Source organism: Etheostoma cragini, chromosome 16, assembly GCF_013103735.1.
Source record: "Etheostoma cragini isolate CJK2018 chromosome 16, CSU_Ecrag_1.0, whole genome shotgun sequence".
Taxonomy (NCBI): domain Eukaryota; kingdom Metazoa; phylum Chordata; class Actinopteri; order Perciformes; family Percidae; genus Etheostoma; species Etheostoma cragini.
The window spans coordinates 6,368,006-6,387,215 of NC_048422.1; the positions used below are offsets into that span (position 1 = coordinate 6,368,006).

At 43.3% G+C, this 19,210-nt stretch overlaps 1 protein-coding gene across 10 annotated transcripts in view; it reads right to left on the minus strand.

Moving 5' to 3' along the window:
- The window catches only part of grin1a (glutamate receptor, ionotropic, N-methyl D-aspartate 1a), a 35,160-nt gene that overhangs the window by 1,565 nt on the left and 14,385 nt on the right, over positions 1-19,210 (minus strand). For 2 of the 10 annotated variants that reach the window (XM_034895570.1, XM_034895572.1), the window contains 15 exons: positions 18,784-18,958; positions 17,787-17,931; positions 15,536-15,622; positions 14,982-15,129; positions 14,540-14,667; positions 12,963-13,127; positions 11,577-11,695; positions 11,121-11,233; positions 10,431-10,579; positions 10,157-10,314; positions 9,448-9,609; positions 8,983-9,092; positions 8,475-8,620; positions 4,169-4,195; positions 3,274-3,384 (listed from right to left, as the gene is read on the minus strand). In XM_034895570.1, coding sequence (XP_034751461.1) covers positions 3,274-3,384; positions 4,169-4,195; positions 8,475-8,620; positions 8,983-9,092; positions 9,448-9,609; positions 10,157-10,314; positions 10,431-10,579; positions 11,121-11,233; positions 11,577-11,695; positions 12,963-13,127; positions 14,540-14,667; positions 14,982-15,129; positions 15,536-15,622; positions 17,787-17,931; positions 18,784-18,958 — 1,943 coding nt within the window. Of the gene's footprint in view, positions 1-3,273; positions 3,528-4,168; positions 4,196-8,180; positions 8,232-8,474; positions 8,621-8,982; positions 9,093-9,447; positions 9,610-10,156; positions 10,315-10,430; positions 10,580-11,120; positions 11,234-11,576; positions 11,696-12,962; positions 13,128-14,539; positions 14,668-14,981; positions 15,130-15,535; positions 15,623-17,786; positions 17,932-18,783; positions 18,959-19,210 lie in introns of all 10 variants that reach the window. The other 8 variants (XM_034895573.1, XM_034895571.1, XM_034895577.1 and 5 more) reach the window with 6 other exon arrangements.

A 19,210-nucleotide genomic window follows, 5' to 3' on the forward strand; every position in this document is an offset into this window, starting at 1 on the left:
GGGGGAGGAGGAAAGGAGACAGTCATTTCTTGACTAAAGGAGCACTTGCAGCTTTACTATACTTATCTTAACATTCACCCTTATTTTAAGAACACCTGTGCTTCATTTCTGCAGAAATCAAGAAGCACGAGGGTTCTCTAACCCCTCTCAGGCAAATCTTAGTTTTGTTTCTTTGGTGGAATTGCCTTATTTTGGATTTTTGGAAAGCAGTTGTTGTTATGTGTTATGCCTGAGGTGGGCTAGTTGGGAGCAGACGTAAAGCCCTGGATCTTAACAACAGCACATTTGAATCAGGCACTTTTGTTTTATGCCTTACGACATGGGTGATAATTCCCTGCTGTGGGTGAAACGGACAGCTCATTTATCTCCCAACAGTCATTTTGTATGCATGCAGACTGGCGGCTTCTCTAATTTTAGCAGCTCAGGAGGAGAGGGGGAATTTCAGGCTGATTTCAAAGTGCTGTTGTGGACTCTTACGTCCAGGCCCCGCTACACTGTGCTTCTTTTAAAGCAGAGTGCGTTGAATTATTAGGCGTCTACAGTGCTGAGAGGGGAAACAAGGTCCCCGATTCAATGCAGGTGCTTAGTTTCTATGGCAACAGTGATTTTGCCTTTGAGTATTTTTGAATGAGTGTGGTCTGACAGCAGTGAGCCATATTTTGCAATGCTGAGGCTGCTTTTTCTGCTATTAAGCAAACAATTTGGAAACCTGATGGAACAATAACTCGTAAATATAGTCAGTGGCATCATAAATAGAGCTTGTACAGTAGGCTGCTGTTCTTGTGTGGAACAGCTTCGTGTTTTGAAACACGGAGATTGGGCGGAGCAATAAACTACATTATGTCCTTCCTAATCCTGACTCATGGCACAATGTTGGAAAAACCTGTTTCAGAAAATCCAATGTGCATTATCCTTTGTTCGTACATAACAAATGGATATTGTGCATTGCAGAACGAAACACTGAATAGTCTTGCGTCAGTGCACCCATCTTGAATGTTGTACTTTGTCTTATTTCAATCAAGCATGATTTTAGCATTTAAAGTGCCTTTCATTTAAAGCTGATAGACCCAATACATTCAAGCATATGAGCTTCAGAAGCTGTTATGATGCAACTGACATGCTGACAGATGGGGCAACATCCAGACTGAACAGGTAAATGTCAAATTTTCCAGATAAACAGGATGCAGAGTGGATGTCCCCCATCTCCTTGACCCGCAAGTTGCATCATCATATGGCTTACAGCCCCTATTTGGGTCTCCTCATGTCTTGTACCTTGAGGGCCTGCTAACAGCGCGCCCTACTGGGGTCAAGTGGACCAGCAAAAAGAGAGACACCTCACTGACATCACAACCACAGTTAAAGGTTATAGAGCTAAGCTACTTATTCAGAACAGGAATGGTCATTCTTCTTGTCTAAGTACAAAGATTATTTCTACTAATGTTGCTACAGCTATGACAGTTACAGTCGTCGGCATGCTTGCAGAGGGAGAGAGGAGCAGTGTGGCATGTGGGTGAGGGACACTGACACTCAAGTCCATTGATATCCATTAATATAAAAGAAGAACATTTATATAAAATCAAAATAATGGTCAAAGACTTGGGATGGGAAATCATTTGATTGGAGCATCATTTTCTTCTTCCAATACACTAAATCCTGTTGTATTTTCCCACTTTGAGGCCCCCCCCTCCCCCACCCCCCAGCTAGTGCTCCCAAACCATCATCCGAGCCCTAATACAGACATATTAACAGTGGCGATGCCACTCTCCTTCTCTTCAAAACAAGACCGATTCTATTGTGAAACCTCCAGGGGAGAGTTAAGGTGGTTTGGTTTCAATGCAGACACATCCATTAAAAAAGAGACAGTTAACAAAAGAGAAAGAGAGAAAGACAGGAGGTCAAATAAAAACACACAATAAAGTTTTTTTTACTTGGTGAGCTTAGCTGCCGTAGGCTACATCTCCCCTGGGAAACACATTCAAAACACAACGTTGGTACAGAAGGCTTTCCGGGGTTGTTGTCTGTGCTATCTCCAGAGATTATTGCGGTATTTGTTTTTTTCTCTCTTTGCCGAATCTCATGCCAGATTCAGCAAGAGTATGTGCGGCGGAGCAGCAGGGCACAAATGACATCGGATCACTGGTTTGTCAGAGCACTCCAAGCTTGTGGAGTACAATCTCCCAACCGCAACGAGCAGGCCTTTCCATCTGAACTGTGAAGGAATTGAGAAAACCTGACACTCTCATTGTGCTGCAAGGAGATGGTGATTTAAAAAGAAAAAAAAAGAATAGCTTGTAATTTTAACACAGTGAGAGTCTACGGCTTCGCAGAGTTTGTAGTTTGTAAAAACAATAATTAAAACATAAAAGAAGTCTGTCGTCGCCACCTGAAAGTATACCCTGAAAATGGCATGCACATTTCAGACCACAAGGACACTGGAAAATAAACAAGAATTATGACAAAGAAAATATGACAAAGCAAAAAAGTAAGTTGATTAATAGAAATCCATGAGTGTAATCCTGAAATAGACATGTTGATAAATCAGATAGCACATTAGTTTTCTTCCCGGGAGGACGCTCCATCACGACTACCTTGGAAATGGATTTTGGAAGGGAAAAAAAATGACAAAACATCGCGCATGCTTGTCAAACCAAAAGCAAACCAACAGCGACTGAAACCCAAACGGAGCGATGCACGCGTGGCATAGGTGCAAAGAAACGATGGATGTACAAAGGATCAAGCAGTCAAAATGACAGGACACACATAAAACAAATATATCTTGTACGCTAAAGTACAGAACAGACACCACAATGCCACCAAAACAGGACACAATCGCCAGAATCCACGTCCAAACCAAAGGCGGGGAGGAAGAGCAGCCCAAGACAAAACACCACTGGCACACTGCTTAGGAACATGGCACTAATCCCATCAAAAACCCTTAAAATCCTGGACACTTGGGATGCCCCCTTGCCAAATTCAGAGCCCAGCTCCTGGCCTGGCCTGATCTGAGTTCCTGCACTGATGCCCTCCGGTCTGTAGAGGATCTACAGATGGCTACATGGTGAATGGCTGATCGATGGTGAACGGACAGACACGTGGCAGAGGCCGCGGAGCCGTGTGGAAATGGGTGAGTGGAACATGGCGGTCTCTTGAACGTCGGATATGGAGATGTCGGCAGAGAGGACAGAGAAGGCGATAGGATAGGAGTGAAAGTAGAGACAGAAAGGGAGGAGGAGAGGAAAGAGAGGGGAAGACGTTGCTTCTGCATCTCCTTACCGTGTCTTTGGAGGACCTACGTCTCTTGATGCTGGAGGCCAGGGTGGTACTGATGGACCTAAAAGAGGCTTTCTTTTGGGGGTCGGGCTCTGCTCTACCACTTTTCCTATCCTAAAATGAATATATGTAGAAACATTATTCATGTCCTCTGGTTGGGGTGATAACCATGGTTTCGGTCTCACCCATTCTCTCCTCCCATCACCAACACCCCAGTAAATTACCTTATTTTATATTGTTTAAATAGAGGGAGGGTCCTTGTGAGAAAAACTACAGCATTTAGAAATTTAAAATGCGCAAAGAGGGAGAAAGAAAGGAATAAAGCCTGTTAGATGTGAGAGTGGAAGTAGTCTGTTCAGTCTGATATGAGGGCATTCGTCTACATTTTTATGCGACATCATCACACTGGGACTGCACAAGATGGCACAGTAGTCACCTAGAAATGTGCTGAGACATTCACTCGGCCCCTAGAAATGCATTGGAATGAGTGATGACTAGTAAAGATGTCAGTGGGTGTGATACCTACGTTACACTTCTATATATTCTGCCTGTATGCTCGCTATTGCCTGAAAACAGAGTTGCAACTTCCCCGTCTCAACACACAAGCGATTTAAAATTGAAAATGGATCAACTTAACAAATGCGACTTTACAAAATATCTGCTCTGTCACTCGGTTCTGAACGAGGTCAGAGCTCCGGAAAACATTTAGAAATGCATGTCCTGTCAAAACAGAAAAAGAAAAGTAACGAAAGAAGCAGTTTTAACCATATCCTTACAAGATGGCGAGCCAATTTGGTGCCTTCCCACCCCCACACCATCAGAGTACCCCACAGCTACTCTCAGCACAATAACTGGGTGTTTGTGTGCAAAAGAAAAACTCATATTAAGGTATTCTTACATCCTGAGTCTCTAGAGAGGAAGAGGGCTGCATAGGGGGAGAAAAGGAAAATAAAATAAATTTCCATCCACTTGATCGTTATGACTTTAAAGAAGATCCTTAAGCAAAAGCCAAGGGAACCAAAAAAGGGCCGATATTTAAAAAAAGGCTAGCAAAGCAAACATCCACATCCAAAGCCAGGCAGGTAGAAAAAGTTGGAGAAGCTAGAGTAGCTTAGGCCACTAAATGCATATCAAAGAGCGAAAAAAACAGCGACAAAAGTCAATCATTTAAGCCCATTTAAAGTCATTATACCTTAAATTGGTATAATGGAAATTCACCCCACACACAAGGGAATGGGATGGAGAATGAGGAAAAAGTGCATAAAAAAAGGGTTGTAAAGGAATGGTCACCTACTGCAGCTGCAAAACATATTCTTATTCGAAATGCAAAAAAGAAACAGTTTGCTATTCTACGTGCTTGATTTCATAATGATCTAAGCAGATGAAGGCTAAAGGATGCTATTCAACAACAACAACAAAAAAAGGCTCTCTAAGATGGATGTTAGTAAAGTAGAAGTGGATGAAGAGTGAGTGGTTGCAGGGAGGGGGGCCCTTTAGCCGGGCGGGGCAGTGTGGTGTGAATTTCAACATGCCAGAACGTTTTATGGATGGAGAGAAGGATCAAAAGGGGGAAAACATAGAATAAGTCAACACAAAACAAATAGCATGATAAATCAATCCTGGCCAGCACTGGTCCCCGCAGTACATCCGTTTTCATCAGGTTACATGACTAGACACTTTTTTGGGCACATTTGTTTCACCCATCACGCTGCCAACCAGCATGTTTACTTTTAACCCCCTAATGGCATGATATCAGGTGGCGAGCAGGCGTTAGCTGGCGTGGAGGATAGATGAGAGCTGGAAGAGGAGTGATTGGTGGCCGACATCACTCGCTTTTAGGTGATAATAAGTAAAATGCTTATCCTGTTGGAAGATGACATCTCATGTTAGTAAATGGAGGAAGTCAGTCTATGTAAAAAAAAACGCCTCTAAGTGCAAGCGTCTTGGTTTAGGAAAAATCAATGCGAAAGTAGCGTCTTTACTTTCCCCCATTTAAAACACGTGTGAGGCTGCAGCAGGAGTGCCATCTGGCCGTTCTGAGCCCTGATGTCTCGGCCATGCACGGCATGCTGGACCATCGGATGAAGCTTGGCATGGGACTCGCACAGTGTACAACAGCCGCCTGTTTCTTGTTGGAAACAGGAGCGAGCCGCTGCAATGCATCATCAGTTTACACCCTCATTACCATCACAATCATCATCATCATCATCATCATCCCACAACAGAGTTTCTGACACTTGGTCTTCATCCCAAACTGAAACCAGTTTCAGTGCACTTCTGAGTAACATCTGTTTTAAAGAGGAAAGCTGAAAGCCAGATGTGCAGCCTATCGCTAACGTAGTGGTCAACAAAACATAGACTGAGAGAAATCAGTAACATAAGGTTGAACATATGGTAATATATTATACTGTAGTTGGTAGCATTAAGACCAAAACAAAAACACAAACATGTAAAACACATGAAGTCCAGAAAGTTTGTACCAGTCTGCCCGATGTCATTGGCCAATGTTAGCTCATTACAGGTTTACAAAAAAACTTTTTATTAAGGTTGGGTACCGTTTCTTTTATTTTAATGCTTAAATGATACCTTTAATATACCTAGAAATAAATGACTTCACCAGTCAATTGCTGTTAAAAACAAAAAGAAGAACCACTACATGGCAGGATGGTACAACAACAAGAGTTTCTCGAGGTGCACATGAATGCACCATGAGCTTACAAGGTGCAATCGAATGCACCGTTAACATGGCACCACCACGTAATCCGGTGTTAAAACCTTGTGGTCATTTCATAATTTTCTGTAAGCTCAGATAACTGTGCGTAAAAGGAACCAAATCTTCTATAGCGTATGTACTTTGCATGTTGTAAATTATACATTTAAATCATAAAGCTTTAAATCTGCCTAAAAAAGGCTAATCAATGCGCTAAATGAGATTTAGTAGATCTACCCCCACTACATCTCTGCGGCTGCAGCTCCTAAAGGACTATCTTAGGCATCAATTGCTACAAAGCATGCACCTTTATTTCTTTGGAGCAACGCTTGGTGGTAAAGTAGTTAATCAACTTATATTTTGAGGGCTTTTGAGCATTAACAGCATGTAGAGGATGAGGGATGATGCACATGAACAGATTTAGGTTAGTCAGGAGTGCACGTTCTCTTAGGTTACGTCTCTGTGTTTAAAGGTATGTGGGTGCACAGTACTGTACGGTGCTTTGCATAAAACACCAATCTGAGGCAGTATAAGCACATAATTACATACAAACACACGCACAAGCAGTTAAAATGATGCCAACAATGGAACTCATTGGTTGGTTTCAGTGCTTGATGCACTAAGGAAGGAGGAGGCCACATAAACTGTGATCTTAAATTTTCCATCTTGATGAGTTTGTGTCCTACATAACCAATGTCGTCATATTTAATTTGTGAATATGAGTAATCTAATCAGTGCACCCAAACAGTATGAATAATATCCTGAAGAATCCTGAATCACAACAGAAGAAAACAGATTGCATTTGCTCGACTTGACTTGGTGGGCTCTCTCCGTGCTCCTTGGATTACGGCGGTTATATTTAGGGAAGTGAAGATTGTGTGTGTCTGTCACTTTATCTCTAGGGCCCACAGTGACGGTCGACGCGCAAGATGAGCATGCATGAGCCGTCTTTGTTCAGCCGTGAAGAGAAATCAACGTGATCATTGCTGACATGGATCTGAAACGAGTTGGTCTACGGGCAGTTTAGTGTGTCCCTCTCCTTTCTCAGTGATGCCCCCCCCCGCCTCCCCCCTAGCATGCATTAGCTTGCTGTTTGCGCCTAGGGAACGCACATCATATGACGACACTTACGACAATTACATACACTAGTCAGGTCGAGTGCAGACACTCTCGGAAGGACAGTGATTTGCTGACAGGCACTTATGATTTTATACTGTACCTTCTTCAAGCCCTGCTGGCTCTATTCAGCAGGGCCAGGCACTGAGCTTTGGTCACGGACTCATAGTGGAACTGGTCAATAAATGTAGGACCCCTGAAACCTCCAAGCTATCCAATCAGGGAGTGAAACCATCAAGAGTAAAGGAAGGGACGGTGTGAGGGTGGAGGAGGAGGAGGGGTGCTCCAATGCTCCAAAGCTTCACAGCCACGTTTGATTGCATCAGAAAACGGGGGAAAATCATGTTCTTCATCGGCTGAGTGGAGGACCTTAATGCTTGATTGTAGCTTAAAGGGTTGCTTCACTCAAATTACAAGACAGAAAATAAATTCTCATTTAATCCTTTATTTAATCCTATATTGCCGACGTCTTTAAATCAGTAAAGAAATGAATTCACCTACATTTAATTGATTATTAAAACACAACTATCTGCATGGCTAAGTACTACTTGGGCAAGTAGAACATTTTATTTATATGAGTGAGCTGACCCTTTAAATTGACACCTGCTTCTGCTAGCATTGCGTTGCATGAAGCCTCGGGCATGCAAGAAAAGCTTGACTCATATTTGGTCTCTGCATTATGGACAATGCAGTGGATAAGGAGACAAACTGTAGTCAGAAGCATTTACGGCTATGCTAACGAAACTGCGGTGAGATTGTGCCAGGGCATTGATTTTAATCTGTGTGCTCTATTTGAATTTTTAGCTTCTGGTTGCTGTTTGTAGTATGGCCTTCAGACTGAAAGGAAATCAATGATGACGCGATCAAATTTGTTTCCGTTGGTTTTTCCATGTCCACATCATCTGAACTTATGAAGTGTATAAGCGCCACAACAGCAGCTTAGAAAATCCTGTCATGCCATGGACATGTGAGGGACATTTTAATTTGGGTGTCCATCATGTCAGAGATTCACAGGGCTAATTATCTTATTGTTGTCTAACAGCAAGAGGTAGCATGGAAATGGCTCTGCTAGTTGGTTACATACTAATGAGGGGGTCCCGGCCACCGCTTGACTTCCAGAGGCCTCCTGACTGTCCTGCAGGCACACACAAGAGACACGGGCGCCGTTGGCCTCTGGGAACTGTTAGGAACTACACGGTGGCCATTGAGGATCAGAGATTAGGCAGTCTGATCAACACTGATGTGCAAAATTAGAAGCTCCTAAAGAAGCTGAGAGACAGAAATCAACCCCCATGAGGAGGGGGCTCTGTGGGCTCTCTTGCACCCCAGTTTCAGCCTTTCCACCCCGGTGTGAGCGAGCAGAGGGGATTAATCCTACCTGCAGGTTCTTCCTCCAAACATTGACGGCCGCAAAGGCCAGCTGCATCTGCTTCCTGCGGGCGTCTTTATGGCGCTTATATGCGATTTCAATGAAGATTAGGAAGATCCCTGCCGCTATTCCTCCTGCCACCAACATGAAGACCCCTGTTGGGAAGGGACAGACGAACAGAAACAGAGCAGAGGTAGAGTTCTGTGAGTTGCTCGTCTACAACCTGGCCGTGCCCACTGCGCATGAATGCATCGTCTGCCCGTCATGCTCAGTGGTCGCCCTTCTTTTTTTTTACCAGCTCCTACTGCAGCTGCAACCCACACAATATTATTGGAAGACCACAACCGCACAAAGTCACAGCACAAGATACTGTACGCCACATTTCCACAGAGCACCCACGGCGACACTAAAACAACGATTTTGTAAAGGTATTGGACAAAAAAGGGCTACAGTACCTTACCACTGCAGTTTTTGTCCAATCACTTTTAACGCTTTCTCTACGCCTTAAGGACCATACCTGCCATATTTTCAAAGGTGAGTGTGGCTGGGGCATTGCTCCTTGAGTCACACTCCTGGTATCTCACCCAGGTTTTATCTAGGTCTTCCATGAAGCCGTTCTCATGAGAACTGCAGGGGGTTGGGGTTGGTGGGGAGAGAGGTGACAAAGTTAATACACGGTCGCAAATGGCGGAATTTTCGAGCCGCTTACGGTACTCCCAGATAGCAACATAAAGGAGACAAACAGAGACAGCAGGACAGGTGTACAGACAGACAGGTGTACAGACAGACAGGTGTACAGACAGACAGACAGACAGACGCGAACTAGACAGAGAGGGCAGGAGAGGGGAGATACAGAGAGATAAGATGCGACATAAGGCGATGTATTTGGATGGCTTTAACTGGTCAGTAAGTGACCATAAAATCATATTGATAAGAAACTAAAAGAAGAAATACGAGTAATGCAGCTTCGGCTGGGACAGACCTGAGAATGGCCAGGGACACATTCTGTTTCCAGGGGCTGTCCTTGCGCATGCCTATGCCAAAGCCCGAACGGAAAAACAGCTCTCCCGTGGTCACAAGGTCGCACTTCTGCGAGGCTTCAAACTCCAGCACCGCAGAGTCCCAGATGAAAGCATGCAGCTTGCTGTGGGGGAGGGGGAGGGAGGAGGAGGGGGAGGAGGGGAAGGAGGGGGTTACGGTGCAACAGTACAATGATTTACATACACATTTGCGGCTCCCACCCCTCTCTCTCTCTTGCACACCAGATCGTGTGTGTCATTCGGCGTTTACCAGCAATCCCTACCGCTGTTTATGGCCCCAAATGAAATCCAATTCCAGATGGGTGACGGCGCGTCCCCCCATTGGATTCCCCCCATCTCAAAGATGTTCGTCTGGGTACAACCTGAAAAAGGGTGCTCCTCCACTCAATGTTAGCTTAACCTCACACTGGTGCCAGTGCTGTTGACTCGTCCACACTCGCTCCTGTCCCTGACATCTGTCTTGGCTGGGCGATGAGCCTGGACCAGAGGGAACACAGCAGTAAGCCCTGCCGCTTCCGCCTGGTCCAGTAGTCCATGTCCCCCCCACCCCCTCCCCTCCGAGCTGACTGGACTGGCCCTGGTTTGTGTGTCTGATAGGTCAATCAGCCGGCCGACACGTACGCTGGTCGGCCCGGCCTGGCCGAGACTCACTTGTCACGCACGGCCTGGATAGCCTCGGCGGCACTCTCATAGTTGTGCTTCTCCATGTGGCGGTACATGGTGCTAAGCTCCACCTGCCGCCGGAAGTAGATGTCCACGGAGCTCTGCTTCACCGTGGCGTAGATGAACTTGTCCGATGGGTTTCTCAGCTGCACAAAGATACGGGGATAAGACACAAACAGTCAAACAAAGACGACTAAGTTATGTAGAGTGTGTTCGTAATGTTAGTGTGTGTTGAAATGTTCTAGTATCGCCCTGTACACACTCTTGGGTCATTGATGCCGGTGATGCGCTCCTCAGGCCGGTCCAACACCAGGAAGGCAGCCAGGTTGGCAGTATAAGAAGCCACAATGATCATGGCAAATCCGGCCCACACCATACCCAGGATTCTCGCTGAGAAGCTGCGCGGGGCACCTGTGTGGGGAGTTTTCAACTCAGTAATTGGATTAGTCATGTAGAGTGGTTAGCGGGAACCTTCACTTCCTGTTAGGTAAGAGTTTGAACAATCAAAACAATGCCACTTCTGTTATTTCTAGTGCTGAGGGCAATGATCAACAACTCATATATAATCCAAATTATATTAAACCCCCTAAAAACTTGCACAACGTTTACAAAGACATAAAAATATAGCTTCCTAAAAATACCAGACATGAAAAGTAAAACTGTAAGACAGATGGCACAAGCAAAGGCAACAGGTATAGATTGTTAAAAGACGAGCCGCATCGTCGTCTTTCTTTACAAAATGTGATTTGAAAGGAACTAATTTGTCATCCGCTATGAAAAACATGACACCAGGAGCCACGTACGCCTTGATTTTGGTCCTCATACAACTGCAAAACTGTGTAAACACCAAAGTACTCAGGAGCATTACCGGTTCTGGGAGAAAGGCAACATTTACTGATCAACAAGTGATGATTTGGAGATTTTCCTTCCTTATTTTCATTCTTTGTCTCACCTTCACCGATTCCAGAATTCAGCAACACTCCCCAGGAGAACCACATAGCAGATGATAAGGTGAGGGCATCTTCTTCTTCTTCTTCACTGTTTACTTTAAATCTTCCAAACGGGCTAGAGGGAAGAAATTGGGAGGGTTGCAGGAGATAAAACTGAGAAATTGCAGAGAACCCGTAGAGAGGAAAACCCTTGCGACCCCAGGCAGGGAAGGGAACTGAACATGAAGGAGCAAAGTAAGAGGGAGACAAAGTCAGAAAGAAAACAGACACACAGGGAAAGAGCGGTGAGATGTTTTGGAGACAATCTTCCCCTCCGTCTGCCTTCGAGTCCACACCGAGGGAAGATCTGCAGTGCTCAGGAGTGCATGTTTACACACATGTACACATTCACTGATTCATTCGTGAGGACACACAAACACACACATGGGCACACTCATACACACAGGTCCCCCTTGTACCTGAACCGGTCTAGTAGGTAAAGCATCACCGCCACCACATGCACCGAAAGACCCACCAGCAGCCACAGCGTGCTTTGGAACGGCTGCATGAACGAGTCCAATGTACTGCGAGGGATTTCCTGAAAACACACACCGCAATGGGAATTTGATTGAAAATCAACAACTTTGACAATCTTACACATATCACACTAACGAAGAATGTCTATTATTTCCTCTACTTTACACCCGTGTATAGTGTACATATTTGCTGGCCAGTTTTGCCATGTGGTTTGAGGTTTTGCATGTTTTTCCTACTGTTGCAGACCCGCTGGTGTATCAATTCATGTCTGTGTGTGTTGGAAATCATAAAGCAGAAATAAATTGAAATTGTGTAGTTATTTGCAGTGAACTTTGAGGTAACATTAATTTATCAAAGAACGATGGTCATGGCTAGTGCAGACTGATTTAAAAAGTCAAGACTGCATTACCTAATAATAGTCTAATAATGAACAAAAATAAATACAAGTTTCACAAGCGTGCTTAGAAATTTAAATAACATAATAGCCATGAGAGAAAAGTGATGGATACCTGGAAATAATACAGTATAAATTTAAACCACTAAAATACATTAGCATTAGCCTTTTTTGCACTGAATTTGGGCCAAATCCCATAATACAAAAATCAATGGTTTAACTTCTACTCTTTCACCTGAAAATAGTTCATGATTAACCAAATGTGTGTAAATCTGTCAAAACCGGGGTCATTTCTCATCTTTGAAAGGAAACAAGCTCTGCTGTCCACATACGATAAAATCATGAGGATAGTATCCCTCCAACTGACATGTTTCTATGTTTTTCAAATGAAATTTGGCACAGTTTAATAAATTCTGGGTAAGGCAAAAATAAACATGTCTTCTCAGTTTGTCACACCACAGAAAAGTAGCAGCCAGTTTGTGCTACAAGACTAAAAGGTTTGTTAGTGACGACCATTTTGCTTTTGTTTATTAGTTTGTGGCATGTCACAGTTGTTTTTGATGCATTTATTAGACTGAAAGAGAGCTGGAAAGTAAAGGAACTAAACAAGACTGATGCTATGTGCTCTAACGTTAGTAGTACCATCCTTTTTATATAGTAGGGAAGGGGTTATGTTGAGGATGGCCCCAGTGCATCATGGAACTGTGATTATAGACCACCCAACTATCCTGGACACAGGAAACCAACGGTCTAACTCCAAAAGGCATAATTTGCAATTATTCTCTACCACGTATACTGGGTTTAGAAAAAAACATGACAGATTTTGCTCTACCCAGAGTTTTAAACGTTTGAATTTCTGCCTGATACATCAGCCCTATACTGCCCAACATAACTTTATCAGCATTTTTACTAAAGGTTAAATGTAGACGCTTACCTTTTTAACGAGGATTGTGAGACCTTGATATTTAAAGGGTTTGGAGAATTCGATGTACTGCGCTCGTTCGTTGTTTATAGTCAGCGGGGCTACAATCATGTCAGCCAGACCGCCCAGGAGCTCTCCCATCATGCCATTCCACTCTTTCTTGTTACTGTTGTTTACCTGAAGTCCCAAAAGAAGGGTGTTAACATGAGAATCAGCTATCAACCTGCTGTCGTCTAGACAACAGAATGGTTCCAAGCTTCTAGGATTTGAGTTAGCCTAGTGAGGATATAGATTCTAGGATAAACTGGTTCTGTCTAAGAGGAGAGAGTTTGCTTCTTTTCCGGAATTGATCAAATCAACAAAAGTTTAGAACTGTGTGCTTATGCCTACAGGAGAGGTCTTTTCTGGGTTAGAAATAGATGTTTCCACGGAACTAAATGAGCTGAAAAGTGCTATGAAGCTCTGTAAAGCCAAGATTCAAGTGATAAACCTAAAACGACCGCTTTCACACCATCACATTGATTTATTTTGTCATTTTAATTATATCCGCTTTAGGCTTTTTTTGCAAATTGATGTGAGTATACAGGACGACTGTGTGTTATTGTCAACACATCAAAATGATGATTCTCATACAAAAGGTTAAGGAAAAGTATTGATAAAGAGAATGAAATGAAAGGATATCGTTAAGAAGTATTCAGTGGGAATCTGACTGTTACTCATTCATTGTCAAGGCCATCAAATAATAAAATAATAATAAAAAACAGAAGCTATTAATGAAAACGTCAAGAGCAGTGATAATAACGTTCTGTGTTAAAAGTTTATAAATGGTTAATGTTAAACTGATGCGGCAGGTGGTTTGTTACATAAAAAAATCTGAAAAGCCATAATTGGAAACTGTTGGGAGAAGGGCCGGCCACACACCTAAATCACGCTCGTAGCTGCCAACAGCTCCTCAGCGGACGCTGACTGGCGCGGTAAGCTGGTAGTTCAGACACAAATGCATTAGGTTGGAGCCTGACAAGATGGTGATATTTTGTGACATGTGATGCTTTTACTGTCACGTCCTATTGCAATATTTCGAGGGTGGATCATGTAAAAGGGTTGTCCTATAGTGTGATTGGACAGATAGTCTAGCTAGCTGTCTGGATTTACCCTGCAGAGATCTGAGGAGCAGTTAACTATAGTCCTCAGAAATCCGCCAGAGTTTAGAATACGTTAATGGACATCCGGCCAAAAATAATGAAATCCGGTGGAATTTCAGCGGTGCAAACCGGTAGTGCAACGTCGTGGACATAGACTTCTGCTCGCCTAATCTGTCCTAGTGTAGACATTCAAAACTGACTCCGGATCAGTGATGATGGCCGAGTTCACCTGCTGTACATTTGATATCTGGGGGATCCGCTTTATGACTGCTTATTGCTTCAGCTTGGAACGGGTATTGAGATCACTACTGTTAGTGAAGTGAAATAAGAAGATTAAAAACTATTCAAATTACTAAAGTATTAAATGTGATGCATTGGGTGCCATCTTGCATCCATCTGTGCCTCATGCAAAAATTTGACAAACATGGTTGTGAATGTAAAACTAACCCGCTCCTGCGTTCCAAATTTTCCATCAGCCACCAGATGCACCTCGTAAGTGAAGTTCATGGTCATGGCCAACTTGATGAGGAGATCGATACAGAATCCATAACAACACTGGGGCACAATTGGGCGTCCTGTAACAAAACCAGCACCAGTTGCAAGTTACAATCACTCTTGAGGAAGCACGTACATTTTTAATCCAAAGGCGGCGCATGTTGACTGAACGAAATGCATGACAGTGCACTGCAGACGACCACACACAGTCACACTGATTGCCAGAAACACAGCACACACACCAAGCATGTCCCAGCATCCCAACAATCACTCATTCTGAATGGCACATTCAGCTACATGCATACATATATAGATACCTACAGCATATATATGTATGCATCTCCAGTGGATGTTTGGCGGGTGCAGTAAAAGCACAGTGATAATATAAACGTCCCTGATAGGTTACCTGGGATGGTCTCATTGGGCCCAGTGCAGATAACCTTTTTAATTAAGACTCCATTTAATGTGATTTCCTCCTTGCATGTTCCATCCGGTTGAGTGGGTTTCACATACACAAATGGCTCCTGGTGTATCGTCACTATCTACAACAGACGGGACAGAAAGCTGTTTAACATGTAGTCAGAGCTGGATCCGTTTGGATCCAGAGGGACTTCGGCGTGTGAGAGAGACAGAGAGACAGAGAGAGAGAAAAGAAAAACCACAGCAGATACACACATGTACAAACACCCAGATACACATGGACACACAAAGACAGACAAATGTAAAAACACCTGACGAAAATGCAGATGAGAGGTTCTTTGCAGGCCTATGACAAATTTGAAGAGATAAAATTAATAGCAGGTATATATCATTGCGCCATGAGCATAGATTATCTTCACTCCCCTCCTAGAAACAAGAATCACCTGATTGTCCAACGCGAGTATTTCAGCTCAGCTCTGTATGTAGACAAAAACATCACATTGCAGCAGCCAAGTGAAGGCACCCTACCTTTAATCGAGTGGACATCTGGAAGCCCTGTGGTTTCTCAGTCTCTCCTCCGGGCCAGATGATCTTCCGCTGATTGTTCATCACCACCTGCAGGGATGCCGCACACATACACAGTATCAGAGGTGAGTGCTGACAGAAGACGTCCTGCTGATGAGGCTCCAGTGCTGTGGGTGAGCATCACTGATGAGTCAGCTTAATATAAGCACAGCTCAGCGTTTTTTTAATTAACTTCATCAACCTGTGACTTATGTATCGTACCTGAGGGTAATAGAAACTTGTTATCATGATACCTATTGCCAGTAAACTGAATTGCTGATCCTCACAGTCCTTACTTTTTGATGTGTTTGCATGGCTGGCCCGTTTAAATATCCACCATTTACTACAAATGAATTTATTAGGAAGGAATATGCTCAGCACTAGGTCAACTAACTAGCTTTTTCCAGAGCTTTTAACCACATCTCACAGTCTTCTTTAGCAGATGGAGTTTGCTCAGTGGTTATGGAGTGACTTCTTTCCAAAAACCAATACAGTGATGTTATGTTAAGGTGACAGGGTTATGCAGTTCTGATGAAGGATCATGTTCATGTCCTTCTATTCAAGTTGAAATCATGTTTTTGTTGTAAAGCCGAACCCAAAAGACTATCCCTAATGGGAAATGTGGTTGTTCTGTGCCGTTTTCCTGTGGGGAATGATCACGACTATTGGTATCTAAATGGGCACCTGGAAGGTCTGAAATATATTTGAAAAAAATAGGTTTATTCTCTTTATTCCAATTCATACCTAGGGCTCATAAAGAACATTGTAAGGTTTCCTTTACAGATAGTAGTGTAGAGGTTTGCTCCTCGACACAGTGGCCGATTGCTGCATGTCATCCCCCCCCATTCATGTCTTCATCTGTCCTATGAATATAGGACTAAAAACGGCTGAAAAAAACAAACATGCATGGTTCATGGCCAAAAAAGATTCAACTAAAGTTACATGCAAATCCTAGAAAATCAACGGGAAATTTCTAAAGTTAAGTTGTTTTTAATTATAAAAAAGTAACTGAACACCCGTCTAATAACACTGGTGTTGCTGACCTCCATGCAGTAAATATTCTCACCAGTCATGTGGGCTGTGCTGTGGTCAGAGGTGAAATAGGCCAGCACAGGGAAATATATGTCTTTGTGTACTGTAATTTCCAGTTCCGTATAGCAAAAAATAACAGTGAATATTTGTGATAGCCTTCTAATTCACTAGGACAGAATGCAGCATGGTGTTAGCTTTGGCTGACCTGCAGTGTGTTTGAATTGCCCTACATTAACTGCAAGGTACTATAGATAGAAAACTGGAGCTGCATGTCCAGTACAAATAAAAAAAATAGGCTACATACATGAGAAGATACAACTTAAATTTGGGCAGTAAGTAGAAACTAGGGCATGGACTTGAACAGGTGTTTCTTGAATTATGACAGTTTTGTCAAACAGGCCAACCACAGTCTCCTAAAAAAGTAGGTTCACATACAACTGAACTGCATTCTCAATCTTGTTTAGATGGAAACACGTTCTCTTCTGGATTACATTTGTTTCAACGTGTCCTCGTACCAGCAAACATTCTTAATAACTAAAGATAGCGCACTACACGTTGGGCCAATGGTATGTAACGGTGGACACTTCCTGCCTCTTAAATGGGCTCGGCCTCCTTTGAAAGAGTAGTGAACACCGTGTAGATGATGCTATATTTAGCATAAGTTAAATTTGTTTTAATAGGGCATTTGCGAATGTTAGTTGAAGTTGGCTTATCTGTGTAGCCAGAGAGTTTGGTCATGCACAAAGTTAAATCTTTTTCTGTCTGAAAAATGCCATTTCAGTGTCAAAGTTCGTGGTATGTATGTGGCTTGTGAAAAATGGGTCCAATATTTACTAAGGTGACTACGGGGCAAAATCTGTGTATATGTTCACTTCTCCCATTGGAATAAATCCACTATGGACTTGCAGCTAGTCTCCTAGAGGGGCGTGGTGACACACATACAGGAAATTACACTGATTTAGGGAGGTCACGTTTCTGAACTGAATCTGGACTTTGGGTTTCACACTGCACAGAAATAGCGATCCAATGGGTGAAAGTCCAGTGTTTGTTTGACCCATCCATCCACCCCGACCTGCCTACGCGGACTGGAAGTAGAAACTTATCTGTGATAAGTCAAAAAGAAACGTAACAGGAATATACTTTTTAGAGACAGGGCTGAACTTGTGCCTGTCTGTCAGTTTACCTGTGTCCCATTGTACACGCCGACTTGAATGAGTCGACCTTTCTGGTAGTTGAGTATACTGTAATGGGCGTACTTCCTGTCTCCGTCGTCATTGAACTCCACCCGTCCCGTGAGGCCCTCTGGGTATTTAGATGACATCAGCACCCTATGGGGAGCAAATTAAATTGATTACTTATGTGTATGAGCAGTGAGCACACACATGTTTGTGTATGGCTAGTGCTGAGGACTGCATGTTATTGTGTCAGCGCAGGGTTCTTAGTTCAATGCAGGTGTTAAAATCACTGAGGAATGACTTTTTTGTCAAAACATCGGTTTGGAAGCGGTGTAGTTATTCTTTGTTATGGGGTTGAGAAATAGACACCCTCCTAAGTGGGTCAGGAAAACGTCACTAGAAGTGATATGAATTTCTAGAACTTTCTGGGAAATCTGGTGACCTGGAATTGTATACGGCAGCGTTCCGGTTAAACTGACAAAAGTGGGAAGGAACTGTGGGGAGTGAGGCGAACTGACCCATTTCCCATTGGAAGTCTGATCAGTTGTTAATCTAAATATATTGATAGTGCAGCTTTAATGGTAATTGAAAACATGCATGATTAAAACTTAACAGAAACTGGCAAAAAAGTGTTAAATTGAAATCAGCTGCTCTCAGATCAGTCTTGATTTGATGTGCATGGCTAAATTAAGTCAGTTGTTAAGTTTAAATTATACACCCTTTGAGACGCTTTCTTGAAAACATTTCCCTGATCTCATAGTTAATAAATCCCAACCCTAAATGTCAAAGAAATGTATTAGTCTTGAAGTTGATAAAAATATGCCCAGGAAATAAAAAGCTGAAAGAGTGTTAGGATTCAGCAATTTTATGAAGTTGGTTGCCATAACAACAGAATCGTAACCCCCCCCCCCCCCCTCAAGAAACCATTTTAAAAGGTGGTCACACCTTTATCATATTTCAGTGAATAAATAGAACTAAAGCAATTACAGCTGTCTTCAAGCTTACCGTTTAAAGAGTGGCCCCGTTTTCCAGATGTTGGTGTTGCCCACACATCCTCTCGGAGGCTCTGTGATATTCTCCTTCTCAAAGAGCTCCTGGATGGACTGCGCCACCACAGCCACCGCATCATTGATATGGGCTGACTCATTCTTCCCGTTGATAAGCTGGAGGCTGATCAGACCTGAGACCAGGCCAACATAAAAAACATAATCACTGACCAGAGCATACCACGGCCTCTCTGGATCCTTTTGCAATGCACAACGTGTACAAAAAAACTTATAGGGCCTCCAGTTTAGACATCCTGAATAAAGGTCCTACATCAGCTGCATGATACACCTTTGTTGCCGGTACATCTCAGGGAAGATAACTCAGATAATAGCCACATCGTGTCGTTTATGAGACGGCGCAGCAGAATAAATGGATCATTTTGCTG